This window comes from Neovison vison, chromosome 9 (genome assembly GCF_020171115.1).
Source record: "Neovison vison isolate M4711 chromosome 9, ASM_NN_V1, whole genome shotgun sequence".
Lineage (NCBI taxonomy): Eukaryota > Metazoa > Chordata > Mammalia > Carnivora > Mustelidae > Neogale > Neogale vison.
In genome coordinates this window covers 94,533,472-94,546,982 of record NC_058099.1, presented here as the reverse complement: position 1 = coordinate 94,546,982, position 13,511 = coordinate 94,533,472, and the positions used below count along the sequence as shown (strand labels likewise).

At 43.9% G+C, this 13,511-nt stretch overlaps 1 protein-coding gene across 1 annotated transcript in view; it reads left to right on the top strand.

Annotated features, from left to right (window-relative positions):
* Positions 1–1,520: 1,520 nt before the first annotated feature.
* PUM3 (pumilio RNA binding family member 3) overlaps positions 1,521–13,511 on the top strand; it is a 50,560-nt gene continuing 38,569 nt past the window's right edge. Inside the window, exons 1-6 of the mRNA XM_044265968.1 lie at positions 1,521–1,606; positions 6,768–6,859; positions 8,236–8,454; positions 10,773–10,908; positions 11,507–11,582; positions 13,231–13,324. Of these exons, the coding sequence (XP_044121903.1) occupies positions 6,775–6,859; positions 8,236–8,454; positions 10,773–10,908; positions 11,507–11,582; positions 13,231–13,324 (610 nt within the window). The 5' untranslated portion in view covers positions 1,521–1,606; positions 6,768–6,774. The remainder of the gene's footprint in view (positions 1,607–6,767; positions 6,860–8,235; positions 8,455–10,772; positions 10,909–11,506; positions 11,583–13,230; positions 13,325–13,511) is intronic.

The window sequence follows — 13,511 nt, the reverse complement described above, 5'->3', positions numbered from 1 at the left end:
ACTCATTCCAAACAAAAACACTCACGTCAATTCATTTCTTGGCAGCACAAAGGACTTGATAAATTGCATTATTAATAATCATCTAGGGCTTAGGTATGTGATTTTTTTTCTCTCCCTTGTGAAAAGACAAATGAACAGTAGGGTTTACATGGATGTGTCTGAGAAGATATGGGGTACTGGCCTTAGAAAGGAAAATGTATTGTTTCCCTGCTGAGCTGGGAGTCCGCTTGTCCCTCTCCCTCTGCCCCTCCCCGTGCTGTGCTCTCCGTCTCTCAAATAAAATCTTGGAAGGAAGGAAGGGAGGAAGAAAATAAATGTGCCCGTTCCAGGTATCGTGTGGTACGCTGTATCTCTGCTCTCGAGCATTTACTAGGGAACTGATGGGTTAGGGAAAGCGCTCCGGAAGCAGCCATGTTGCCTTTGGGGTCAGGCTCATCCCAGCAACTCTGCTGTGTTTCCCCTTGTTTCCCTATAACGAAGGAAGAAGACCTACTTAAGTGAGCTGAAATGCAAACATGCTTACAATACTTAAGGCAAACAGTAAGTACTTAGTAAACTTCTATGTGCTGAGTGGAGGGACGGGTGCCTGGGAGGTAACGACGACCCCCCTCAGTCTAGTGAATTACCAGGGTAAAGCCTGAAGGAACAAGAAACGGTGCGGTCTGCAAGGCAGTAAAATCCGATGCTCGACACACCTGAGATCATGTCCCCAACTCCTCAACTTTTCAGGTGGTCAAAAGACATGTTAGTGTCCAAACCCCAGAAGCTGTGAAAGAGACTTGATTTGGGAAAAGATCTGTGAGATGTCCTTAAGTAAGGGCCTTCAGATGAGACCATCCTGTACCGTCCCAATGGGCCTTAAGTGCAGTGGCAAGGACCATCACCAGATTGTGCGTTCCTTCACCTGTCGAGTGCGGCTGATACCCTAACTGCGGTCTCATTTCCTGGGGTGGGCCATGGGGTCACGGCAGTCTGGAGAAGCGAGCAGCCCTTGGAAGTGACAGTCACTGAGCGCTGCCCTTCTCATGCGCCGCGCTAAGCCCTTCGTGAATGACTTAGCGGTCTCTGTTTTACTGATCTGGTAACCAAGGCTCGGCGAAATGCAGCCATTTGCCCAAAACCACACAGCGAGCAAGCGGGGTTGGGGGGACGAGTTCCGAGATTTTGTCCTCCACGCTAGACTGCCAGAGAGGATACAGATGAAAGCCCCCTAGCAGAGTCCATTGTTTCGGCTTTAGCTCAGGCGCCACACGACTCTACTTCAAGAACCCACCACTGGGCGAGACACCGCCTTCCTTCCCCGCACCGGGAACGACAGGGTTAATGACGTCACTTTCAGGGGACTGTGATCCGCGGTTGCCCGACGGGTCCGTTCAAGGGCCAAAACTCACGTGTGGCGCCTATAGATAAGGTCATGGAAGCGGACCAATAGAAATGCCCAATTTCCGTTTTCCTGGCGAATTCCTATCCTTTAACCCCAGCTTCGCGGCGGAAGAAGGAAAAGGCGGGCCCGGGGGCGGAGCAAGTCGAGGAAGCGGAAGCGGCGCCGCGGAGCGTGTCCCCGCGCCGGCCTCGGCCCCACGCCTGTCTGGGCCCCACGTGCGCGGTGAGTGCGGCGGGGTCGGCGGCCGCTCCTGGGGGGTTCGCTCGCCCCCTGCCCGGTGCTGCAGGGGGACGGTCTCTCCGAGCGGCCAGAGCGGGTACAGGTGCTCGCGCCTGTCCCCTGCTGGACGGTCTTCCGTGGCCTTTCCCGTCCCGGGAGTTTGGGGGTTGACGGGAGCTTGGCGGCTGCCCTTCCTACGGCTTCGACCTCGCAGGGCTGGGTTCGGCTGGACTCCCTTCGCTTCGTAAAGTCCCGGCGGGTGCTGCCTGCGGTCCGCCTCTCTGTCGTGCGTTTGGCACACCTGCCCTCCGCCCTGTGCGTGCTGGGTGTCGAGTTTACAACCCGAGTGAATGTTCAGTGGCAAGTTTTCCGCGCTGGAAAGGAAACGAACTGGGGCCCGGGACGAGGATAGGGGAATCTGAAGCGGTCTTTAAGCGGAGACCTAAAGCAGGACGAGAGGCAGCTCTGAAATCTGGAAGCCCAGGGAAGGCTACTTTAAGCAGAGGCAGTACCTTGGGCTAAGCTCCTGCGGCGGGAGCTGTGGAAAGGGGACCCGTGTGAGGTAGGGGTACTGATGAAGTTAGAGGGGTGGGGCGGTTCTGGGGGCACCACGACGAGTGGAGATTTTATTTCCATACAGTGGGGACACAGGCCCGTTTCTGTCCTCATCTGTGGGAAGCATTGGAGGCTTCTAAGGAAGGAAGGAACATGAGAGACGCAGGTTCTATTTTGGAATTGTGTATAATTCTGATTATTACTGAGTATATAGGGAAAGTTTTGATGGTTTGGATTAGGGTGGTGGTAGTGCAGGTGCAAGTTGGAGAGTTAGCGGTATTTTTAAAGGGATTCGAAAGAACTTACGGAAGGCTTGAACATAGCCGGCAAGGGAGAGAAAAATGTGAAGGGTAGATCTTGGGTTTCTCCCTGAGCAGTGGAGTGGATGGTGTGCCACCGGCTGAGAAGGGGGAGCGTAAGATGGGTCTGACAGATGAGGATGTAGTTGTTGGAGGGTGTTTTGCAGTGGAGATACAGTTAACAGTTTCATTCTGGACTTATTAAGGGCTAAGTGCTTGTAAGAGAGGCAGACAGACGTGTCAGATAGGCGGTTAGAAATGCAGGAGAAGTTCCTAGTGGGAAACAGTTTGGGAGTCCTCAGCATAGAAAGCCGCGGGATTGGACGAGATCACTTAGGGAGAAATGTGGAGAGCGAGGGGAAGACTTGAGAAATGCCAGTGTTCAGAGGTTAGATATCGACTGTGTACCTCTTTCAAAGTACAGTGCTGATCCTGCTGAGGGGGTGGGATCAGTCACCGGTGCTTCCATGTCCAGGAAGTCTCTGCTGTTTCCTCTCAGAAGGCAAAATTAGGCTGTATGGTTTTAAACACTTTATGTATAATTCAGCGATAACACTGAAGTGTGCTGTATTTTTATTTTGTTTGCTTGTATTCCACCACTTTGAATTTCTTTTTCATGTTTTTTTTTTTTTTTTTTCAGCCTAGTAGCTTTTCAGCACATAGTGTGTTTGTATGCGTGGTATGAAAGTCCGTGGTGTGAAGTTCTAAGAAGTTCATCCAGGTGTTGCAAAAAGGATTAAGAAGGAGAATCGTTTGGGAAAGGAGGCATATGGAGGAGAAATTATAAGAAATTGTCATTTAAGCTAGATTCGAAGAATGGGTAGGGTTAATATTAATAAGAATGGCTTTTAAATTGGGATCCTGAAAGAGAACTGAGGAAGTTTGGCAGTAAACTTGATTGGCTTTGAATGCCAGTGTGAGTTTGAAGTGTTTGCTGGAGTCAGTGGGAAATTTTTGAAGGTGCTGGAGCAGGAAGGTGACGTGAAATTGGTGACTTTGTGGAAGTTGATCAGGCAGCTGTGTGTGGTCACAGCAGAGGAGATCCACGGCAAAAAACAGTCTGAGTATGAGATACAGCCTGAATCAGGAATAGAGAGAAGGAAGATAGAAAAATAGAGAGAAGGAAAAAAGAGGAGACAGTTGTGAGAGCCACAGGAATGTGATGGTCGGATATGATGGTACAGAGTCCCCAAGCAGATAAAGTTTGCTAAGTGAAAGAAGCAAGACTCAACAGGCCGTACGCAGTTTAGTTTCATTTATATGACATATTTGAAAAGAGGCAAAACTAGAGGGGTGGAAAACAGATCAGTGATTTCGTAGGAGTGCCAGGACAGGGTGATTGCAAAAGGCCTCCACTGGGGACTTTTTGGAGTTAGGAAACTGTTCTCCCAGGTACTGTGGTGGAGGAGATGTGACTGCATTTTTCAGAATCAACCCTGTGCGCCAGAGAGTGCACGTGACTGCAGGTGAAAAAAAAAGGCAGCCAGCATGTCTGGAAACGGAATGCAGACTGCAAAAAGTAAATCTAACTGGTACAAACATACAAAATAATTTCACTCAACAGGGTGGTAGGGGGGAATTGACCTAAGTAATTTTGAAAAACAGTTTTTTGAATTAATATTGTGAGGGAAAGGAAAAAAAGCTGTAACTAAAGTCCAGTTGGTAAGTTTGTTTCCCATAGCCCTGCAGTTGCGCCTTCTGAATCTGCTGCACAGATCAATGGTGATCCTGGGAGGCGAGTTTCTCACTGTCAAGACAAGTTACAAGTAAAGCAAGAGGGGAAGACTAGAGTGAATTAGAGCTGGATACATTAGGAGAAGCTTATTTCATAAAGAAATACAGGGTCCTGTGTCCACATTGGTTAGGGTACAGATGCGTATTACCAGCTCTTTCCGATGGAAATAGCTAGCAGCAGTGACGGCAAGCACACCTAGCGCTGAGATCATACTGTTCTCAGTAAAGGGAACCGGGTTCCTTGGAGAAATGGCTGATTTCAGGGCTAGTCGGGGAAAATAGAAGATGAGCTTAGAACTAGTGGTAGGAAGTAAGGACAAGGAAAACAGGACGGGTCATGTCACCAAGACACAGAGCGACCTGGGTGACTTCCCACCGGCTAAAGCTGGAAGAGTTTGAGCAGCAAAGGATTAGGTTTTGCACCAAGTAGCAAAATATGTGTGAGACCATACTGATGTAAATAACTGACTGAATAAATAAATGGAGAAGCGACAAACTTTCCCTACAGAAAAATTAAAAATACTAGAGGTAGACATAATGAGAGAAGGAGAAAATCACCATGAAAACCCACAGTAATTGCTGCAGGCAGGATCCACTGGAGAACACTAAAATCAGAGGGTGACAATTAGGATATTTGCATAATCTCAAAATGTGTCACCCCAAATATTTATCAGTTGCTCCGGTGATTTTAACATAGAGATTTTTAATGAAATTCTTTAGGACTCCCTCCGCCCCCCCCATTCCCCAGAAGTGGAGGTTAATTCCCCTCTCCTGGTAATGGGCTGAACTTGGTGACTTGCTTCTAATAAGTATGGAAAGGGAGAGATGGTAACTTCACAGTAGAAAAATCTGGCAAACACTGCCTTATCCAAGGGATCAGAGTTAATATCACCAGTGCAGGCACTGTGTGTCTGCGATGCTCTTCAAAAATGCCCATCACACCAATCTGATGGTGAGTAACTCTCAGGCAAACCCCAAATGATTTTTCTGCCAGTTGTGTGACCAGTACTATTCAAAAGTATCTTGGTCATGAGAAAGAAGACCAAAAAACTGTCCCTTGATAACGAAACGCAGTATATCCTGGAACAGAAAAGGACTGGCAAAATCCAGAGTTAATGGTACCAAAGTATTGTGCTAATGTCGTCTCTTGCGGTGGGATGTTAACTTTAGAGGAAGCGGAGAAGGGAGCTGGAGCTTTCCTTCTGTTTCTCTCTCCAAACTCCTCTGTAAAACTAAAATTATTTCAAAATAAACAGTTACAAAACAAATGTACAGAGAAAATCTGTAAATGATTATGTTTTTAGATGAAGACAAGCACAGAAGAACTAAGAAATGCAGGTGTAGTTATGATAAAGCAGCCAAGTGATAAAATGACCCTACGGTTACCAACGACTGAAGGAAAGGGAGTGATTCCGGGGCCATCCGTGGTGAAGAATTGTAACGGTGAAGACTACACTAAGCTGCACTTTCCAGAGAGTTCTTTGGAATTTTACTGGTTGGTCCCTTGAGATGTTTCAAGGAAAAGTGAGTCAGCTGGGGTTGGAAAATCTTGCGTACTTCAGCCTGTGCTTGGTTTTCCAGGTATTTGAGAACCAAATGAAAAGAATCTGAAAAACCTTTCTTTAAAAAGCCTAGTTAATTATTTTCATTTAATTCACTATTTCTCAAATCTATGCCGTCTTTGAACCCTTCTTTTTTTCCTTATACCCACTAATAATCTTGCCAAAATTACTTGTTCTTGGAAAATTCTTGTTTTAGAAATACCCAGTATTATCTAGGAATTTCTCAGGTCTCCTTTAGGGGGTCAGCTTTAGAACTTTAGAAATCAGTTGAATGTACAACTTTGGAAGGTAGAGAAATAGCCAGATGGCCTTTGCTCTTGATGTAGTCTCTGCTTTCAGGAGCCTTGGTTAATTAAGGGGTTTTCTGTTGTGTGCCCTGGGCACGGTGAGGTCTCTATACCCAGAAGTGACTTGTTAGGTTTCCTCTAAATGAAATACGAAATATTCCAACGTAATCTTACTTTGGAAGCCACTTAAAATTACTGTCACCTCTAAAAAAAATAGCCAATTGAACATTAGAAGTTTTTGTTTGAGCTACAGTGGGTTACATAGGGGACTTGTAGGCAGTCTTTGATTTTCTTTCACTAACGTCAACATTGGTAAGTGCAGCCTATTTTTTGTTCTGGTCTTTTTAGGATGGAAACCAAGAAATCAAATGGTGGTATCGTTGGTTTCTCATCACAAAGCTGTCCTAGATTATGGGAAACACAACACTGAATCATAAATAACGGTCTGTTTTTACCCAGAGCTGTTGTTGAATTGTTGTCCCCAAATACATCACACACTAGCCAAGGTGTATGTGTTCTTAGATTTTGTGTTGCTGTCTTGTTTTTTTCATTTTTAAAATCTTCGAAGCATGGATTGTGTAGTTCCTGGACTCACGGGCTCATGGTGGACGCGGGTGGTTTGTCCTGCATCTATGAAGGCCCTGGACTAAGTGTGACCCTGGTTGATGCCACTTCCTGGCTGAGAGCAACCCAGTGATCCTTTTGGGGTTTTGTTTTTGTCTTCCAGAACTGCTATGATGGAAGTTAAAGGGAAAAAAAAATTCACGGGAAAAGGTGCAAAGACATCACAAGAAAAAAGCAGAGTTCACAAAAAGAATGGTAAGAGAGTCACAACAAAGCAGGCTTCCTATAGGACGTGGCCCTGGAGTTGGAGGGAGAGGGAGGCGGGATGAGGAGGCCTAGAGCAGATGCCGCTCTGTTTTCCTGGGTTGGGATTAGGAAAAAGCAGGAGTCCACTGTGTCCCAATTTGCATGTTCCCCATAAAACTAAGACATTTTAGAAATTGCCGGGATAATCAGAGGATGTTATACTCAGGGGAGATCTCTCATCTTAGCTGGGAATGCTGCTGCCACATTTTCTTTATTAATTTGCTGTGTTGGATAAATTGCCTGATTAACGCAGACCACTGGTAAACCTGCTTTCGTCGGTGGTTCTAACTGCGCAGTCTCTCTTGTTCCATCACGTGTCACTGTTGCAGAGCGGAAAAGTCAGGGACTTGTCAGTGGCCTAAATGGTTCCTAAGGCATCTTCGGTTTTTTTTTTTTTTTTTTTTTTTTTGAAACAATCGTAGAGCTTAGCTATTATAGTTTTCTCCTCATTTGTTAGCTACTTCATTTGCAAGCTTGAATTAGCTAATGATTTTTATCAAATAACTGCACTATAGGCTTTGAGGAAATTTTTCCAAAGCTATCAATTCTGAGAAAAACTAAGTCTCTAATTTGATATGGTATTTAATAAAATAATAACATCCTTAACATTTTTAAAAGAAATTAACATCTTTAATTTTAATTTGATATGTGATTTAAAATGGCATTTCTAAGTTTTAGGCGTTCATTTTAATTTTAGATTCGTTGTTACTGAATAATTGAAACTTATGCATGAAGACTTGAACAAGAAGTCATTAAAGTAGAATACAAGATACATAAATAATAATTTATCTTATTAAGTGATGTTAACATGCTTAAAACAGAAAAACATCTGATTGACGATAACACTTAACCAAAGCATTATGGGTAGTTTTTATTATGCATTTCTCTAGTTTGTTGATTTTCTATAGTGAATCTGTATTATGATTTTATAAATCAGAAATTTATTTGAGAGAGAGAGAGAGAGCACTGCAGGTGGTAGGGGAGGGACGAGGGGTTGCAGAGGAAAAGAGAGAGAATCTTAAGCAGGCTCCATGGCCAGCACGGAGCTGGACCCGGGGCTCAGTCTCATGACCCTGAGAGTGTGACCCGAGCCAGAATCAAGAGTCAGACACTCACTCAACTGAGTCACTGAGGCGTCCCTAAGGCAGGAATTTTAAATTTTAAATTTTGTTTTTACTTTTTAAAATCCTGTTCTCCGTATTTGAGAGTAGGACACAGTAGATTTCCCTGAAGAGTGTGTAATTTGGTGTAACAAATACAGCCCAGTGAATAAAAGAGATCTCAACACAGGATCACTGAACAGCGATGGTGCTTATTATCCCTAGATTCTGGCTTGTCAAAGACGTTTCCAAGGAAAGCTGGCAAGGAAGGTGGACCTAAAATCACATCTAAGAACTTCGAGAAAGGTGCCGTAAAACCTGGGAAAAAAGGTGTCAAGCAGTTCAGAAATAAGCAGCAAGGGGATAAAACACCAAAGAACAAATTCCAGCAGGCAAATAAATTCAACAGGAAGAGAAAATTCCAGACGGATGGTAAAAGTGATGGTAAGCACTGATTCCTTCAACATAATCTTTGTGGAAGCCTCGTTGCGCCCGAACTGTGGGGTGGTGGTGGGGTGCTCTAGAGGTCTGGTAGAGACGCCCCATTCTTGTTCCTCGACAGGCAGCATTTGGGGTGGTGAGAATAAGTAAGCCCCAGAAAGCACCTTCCCTGGTCAGAATTGTCTTCTGGTGCCTGGAGTACCTTCCTTCCCAGACCCCTGCTGGATTCTCCGCGCTGTGGAGTTCAGCTGAGCCAGAGCGGCTTTGTGCAGTAGAACATCAGCGAAACATCCCTTTCTGGAGGCCGAATTTTATTGGTCGATTGAATGATTCAACAAACAAATATTTGAGTTTTCTGTGCATTTTGCCAGGAGATGGGAAAGAAAAATTATCACAGCCCGTAGGGGTGCAGGTGCCATGTCAGCTAGAGCTCTTGGCATGGCATTTTATTTTATTTTATTTTTTTAAGATTTTTTTTATTTATTTGACAGAGATCAGAAGTATGCAGAGAGGCAGGCAGAGAGAGGAGGAAACAGGCTCCCTGCTGAGCAGAGAGCCCGATGAGGGGCTCCATCCCAGGACCCTGAGATCATGACCTGAGCAGAAGGCAGAGGCTTTAACCCGCTGAGCCACCCAGGCACCCCACTGGCACAGCATTTGAAACACACACACACACACACACACACACACGTTCTCACGTGAAGAACCGTCATGAGGTAGCCCCGGTTCCTTTTCTGTGGGAGCGATGTTCCTGACGTGTCAGGATGGATCTCTGCTTGTATTTTCTCATACTTGCATGTCGGCACTGAGGGGGATTGGATACTGGAGGTCCCCGAAGCTGTCGTGTGTACCGCAGCCTGCCGTGGCAGATGTCAGGGTGCCCAGAAGCTGGTGGAATTAAGTGAGCTCGGTCAGGGTCAGCCCTTCTGTTTTGTGTGGTACACGATGCCCTGATGCGAACAGGAAATACGCCCTCTGTTCGGGCAATCTCTGGTTACCACCGGGGAACAGATAAGTAAGGGGAATAATGAAGAACATTGTAGCAAAGCGTATAGCCATTAGAAATTATGTTCTTGAGAAATAATTTAGTTTTGTGGAGGAACGCTTCAGTAGAATAATGTTTCAGTGAAGCAGTGAGATTCTGAATTTTTAAAGATTAATATAAAACATACATAGGGAAGTGACAGGAAGAAAATAAAATGTTACTACTTCTGCGTAGGTTTTGAGATGATAGGGGAATTTTGTTTTTTGCATTTTCTAGGTTGGTTTATAATGTATGTGTTTTCTAATCTGAGGAGGGAGACATTTAGAAGGTGGTAATTCCCCAAAGGGTTCCTCGAAGGACACTCAGATAAATAATACCCATTTTATTAAGTTGTTCTTTGTTTGGCCTTAGTGGGTTTTTTGATTCATTTGGTAAAATACTTAGCTTTTGAAGACCAGAAAGCTCTAATGGAAAGACGCTGGACTTCCAGAGCATTACTCTGTAGAAAACTGAGACATTTGGCCTGGGTACCATCATGAGTAAGAGGCAGCAGAGCACGAAGATTCGGGATTGTCTCTGGGTTTCAGCCCTGGTTCCACAATTGAGGACTTGTGTGACCTTGGACAAGGAACAGAAAGAACTTCTTAGTGCCTTTGTGAAAAAGGGCATGTTAATAGGGTTGTTGTGAGAATTAAATGATAGATAACAACATTCAGGGTACTGAAAATTTTCATACGTTTTTCCCTGTTTTAGTTTGGACTGATTTTTTTTACATTAAGAACTGATTTTGTTTACAGTGAGAACTGATTATACCTAAAGTCTGAGGACTGTAATGTTTTACAGTAGAATTTTTATTTCACAATTGAAAAGGAAGCTTAACATTTTTCAGTTGCTTTTACAATACTTTTTTTTTTAATATTTTATTTATTATTTGATAGACAGAGATTACAGGTAGTCAGAGAGGCAGGCAGGGAGAGAGGAGGAAGCAGGCTCCCCGCTGAGCAGAGAGCCTGATGGCGGGGCTCGATCCCGGACCCCGAGTCCATGACCTGAGCCAAAGGCAGAGGCTTTAACCCACTGAGCCACCCAGGTACACTCTGTTAAGAGTCGATATGTAGCTGTTGAATGAATGAGTGGTTGTTTTCAACCAAATTTAGAATGTATAAACTGCTCAGGAAATAAAATAAAAGTCTGAGTTTATAGGAAATGATATTTTTATAGCGAATGTTGGTCCTGATAAGTGATTGTCCTGTGTGCCTCATTCATACTGGTTTGTGGTATTCAGAATGTTAAATGTAATTTCTGTAATGACCAGAATAATTTCTCTAATGCCTAGAATCAGCGGCCAAGAAACCTAAATGGGACGACTTCAAAAAGCAGAAGAAAGAACTAAAGCAAAGCAGGCAACTCAGTGACAAAACCAACTATGACATTGTTGTTCGGGCGAAACAGATTTGGGAGATCTTACGAAGGTAATGCTACCTCTCGGCGTCATTATTAGTCCCTGGAGAGCACGGAGGGCTGCGCATGCCCCTCGTGGGTAGTGAGCCGTCCTACCCGGACCTGCATAGCTCTGGCGTTGTTCAGGGAGCCCTCAGCACTGTGCTAGGCCCACTGGTGTGGGACGTCCGCTCGCGGCAGGAGCGTGCGGGATGATGTGGTTGGGATCAGACACACTTCTGGAAATGGGTGAGAATGAAAATGGATCAGAAATGCTTTCTGACAGAGTTCTGAGAAAAAGGAGGATAGTCTCTTACCTGCTCAGTTTTGAGATACTTAAGTATTTGGTATTGTGGACATGTTTTATTATTTTCCTTACTTCCGAGGTTCTGGCTGCGAAGATTTAAATTGATGCATAAAATTACACCTTGTGAGATGAGTTCTTGTCTTTGAGAAAATTGCTTTTCTCTGGCTGCTCTGGAATAGTAATTTTAATGTCAGAGGTTTGCTGCCTCCGAAGAGAAAATCACACCTACCTTGGTGAATGTACGCTGGTAGGGTTTTTAGTTTCTCCTGTTTAAAATAATGTCTTTACTTAAGCTCTGTTTCCCCCTTTATTCTCATTTATAGAAAAGACTGTGACAAAGAAAAGAGAGTGAAATTGATGAGTGATTTGCAGAAGTTGATTCAAGGGAAAATTAAAACTGTAAGTAGGGCAGGCTCACAGTTGTCTGTGTTAACAACTGAAATCGACTCGCTGTCAGGAGGGGCTGGGTGACCATTCGTGATCTGTGAAGTTGTTTTAAATGTATTTGGCCACAGATTTCAAGTACCTGTTACAATATTGAGTAAATAAAAAATTTGATACTTGGGGCCTTACTGCTGGGAAATTAGTAAAATATCAAGTATTTGGCCGTGTCACTTTTTTCAAAAATTTACTTACGGTAAATCAGTGTTCTTTAAAGTTGCCTTGAGGAATTTATTAGAGAGTCTATCTCTGAACTCCGTGTGCTTCCATATGTTCTAAATTGCTGGTTTTTTGAATATATGATATTAACAGATGATTACTTCTTTCATCATTGCTTTTACAAACATCATATAGAGATCTTTGAAATACAGATTTGGGAGTTCTAAACTTATTTTCAATGTTGCTCCTAAATTGTATTTTATAATAAACCTCTGTTGATGCTTGTGTATTTGGGTAAATACTTAGCTGACTGTTCACTTGTGAGACAACAGACTTAGTAGCTTTGGGGATCCTGGAGGGGTAGCACTTGCCAGACCACATATGTAGGTCTAATCAGATGCTGTTTTGCAGTTTGAAGTCTTGAACTAAGCAAGTTCCCAGCAATTGCTTTCTTCTTTATTCAGGAAGAAGTCTTTTTAGGCTGGAACTTCTCAGTTCCAGCAGTAGTCTGTTATCCTTGATTCATGAGTATTTTACACTCAACTTTCCCAGCTACCCTTCGGTTAATACTGCTTGGCCTTGGGAGTGAAAGTGGTGTTCAGATCCTCACTCTGCAGCTTACAGTGTGTGTGCCTTTGGGCAGTAACAACCTCTGTATGGATTACTGTGTGCTAGGGGTAGTGGTAACCATCGCATACTTTGTCTCCTTTAACTTAATGTCTTTGTCCGTGAGGGACATTTGATACATCTGGGATTCAGAGAAGTTAACTTTCATCCCCTGGGTCATAGGGATAGCCTGCTCCTTAACTTCTCATTAACTTGCTTTTCTCATCTGTAAAATGGGCATAGCAACAGCACATTCTCTTTTTTTTTAAGATTTTATTTATTTATTTGACAGAAATCACAAGTAGGCAGAGAGGCAGAGAGAGGGGGGGAAGCAGGCTCCCTGCTGAGCAGAGAGCCTGATGCGGGGCTCAATCCCAGGACCCTGAGATCATGACCAGAGCCAGAGGCAGAGGCTTAACCCACTGAGCCACCCAGGCACCCTGCAACAGCACATTCCTAAGGTTCCTTTTACATCTAAATGAGGAAAATGTACTTGAAGCATCAATCCTGGTTATATAGTAAGTGATCAGTATGTACAAAACAGCCATCTTTTTAAAAACTTTTAGTTTTATCAAAAATATCTCCATAAACGTTCCTTAAGGAAATTCTTCTGAAATGCATGGTATGTATGGTAGGTGGCAAAAACAAAGGATGTCGTTTTGTACAATTGAAACAAGCATTTCTTCTCCCGATCAAGATCTGTTTGATTTTATCCATGAGGACCCTACCTTTTGACTAGCAAGGAATAATAAGAGCAGTAGCAGTAAAACATAATACTGTGATAAAGACACCCATCTTCAGAGAGAATCCGTGTAAAGGCCCAAACTGGTCTTTCCTGCAGATCGCGTTTGCGCACGATTCCACCCGTGTGATCCAGTGTTACATTCAGTACGGGACTGAAGAGCAGAGAAAACAGGCGTTTGAAGAACTGCGAGGTATTTCTTTTATGCGGAAGATTAATTGTGATTATTCATACGAAGTCACTTTTTCTCTTGAAATACCCAAGACTGCCCTGGAAAATAATTCTTACTGAGGGAAAGCCGTGTGTTCTCTGTAGGACCTTTTTTTGTTTTATTTGTTCATTGCGTGAGACAAGTTAGGAGAGTTGTCTGTGTTCCCAGG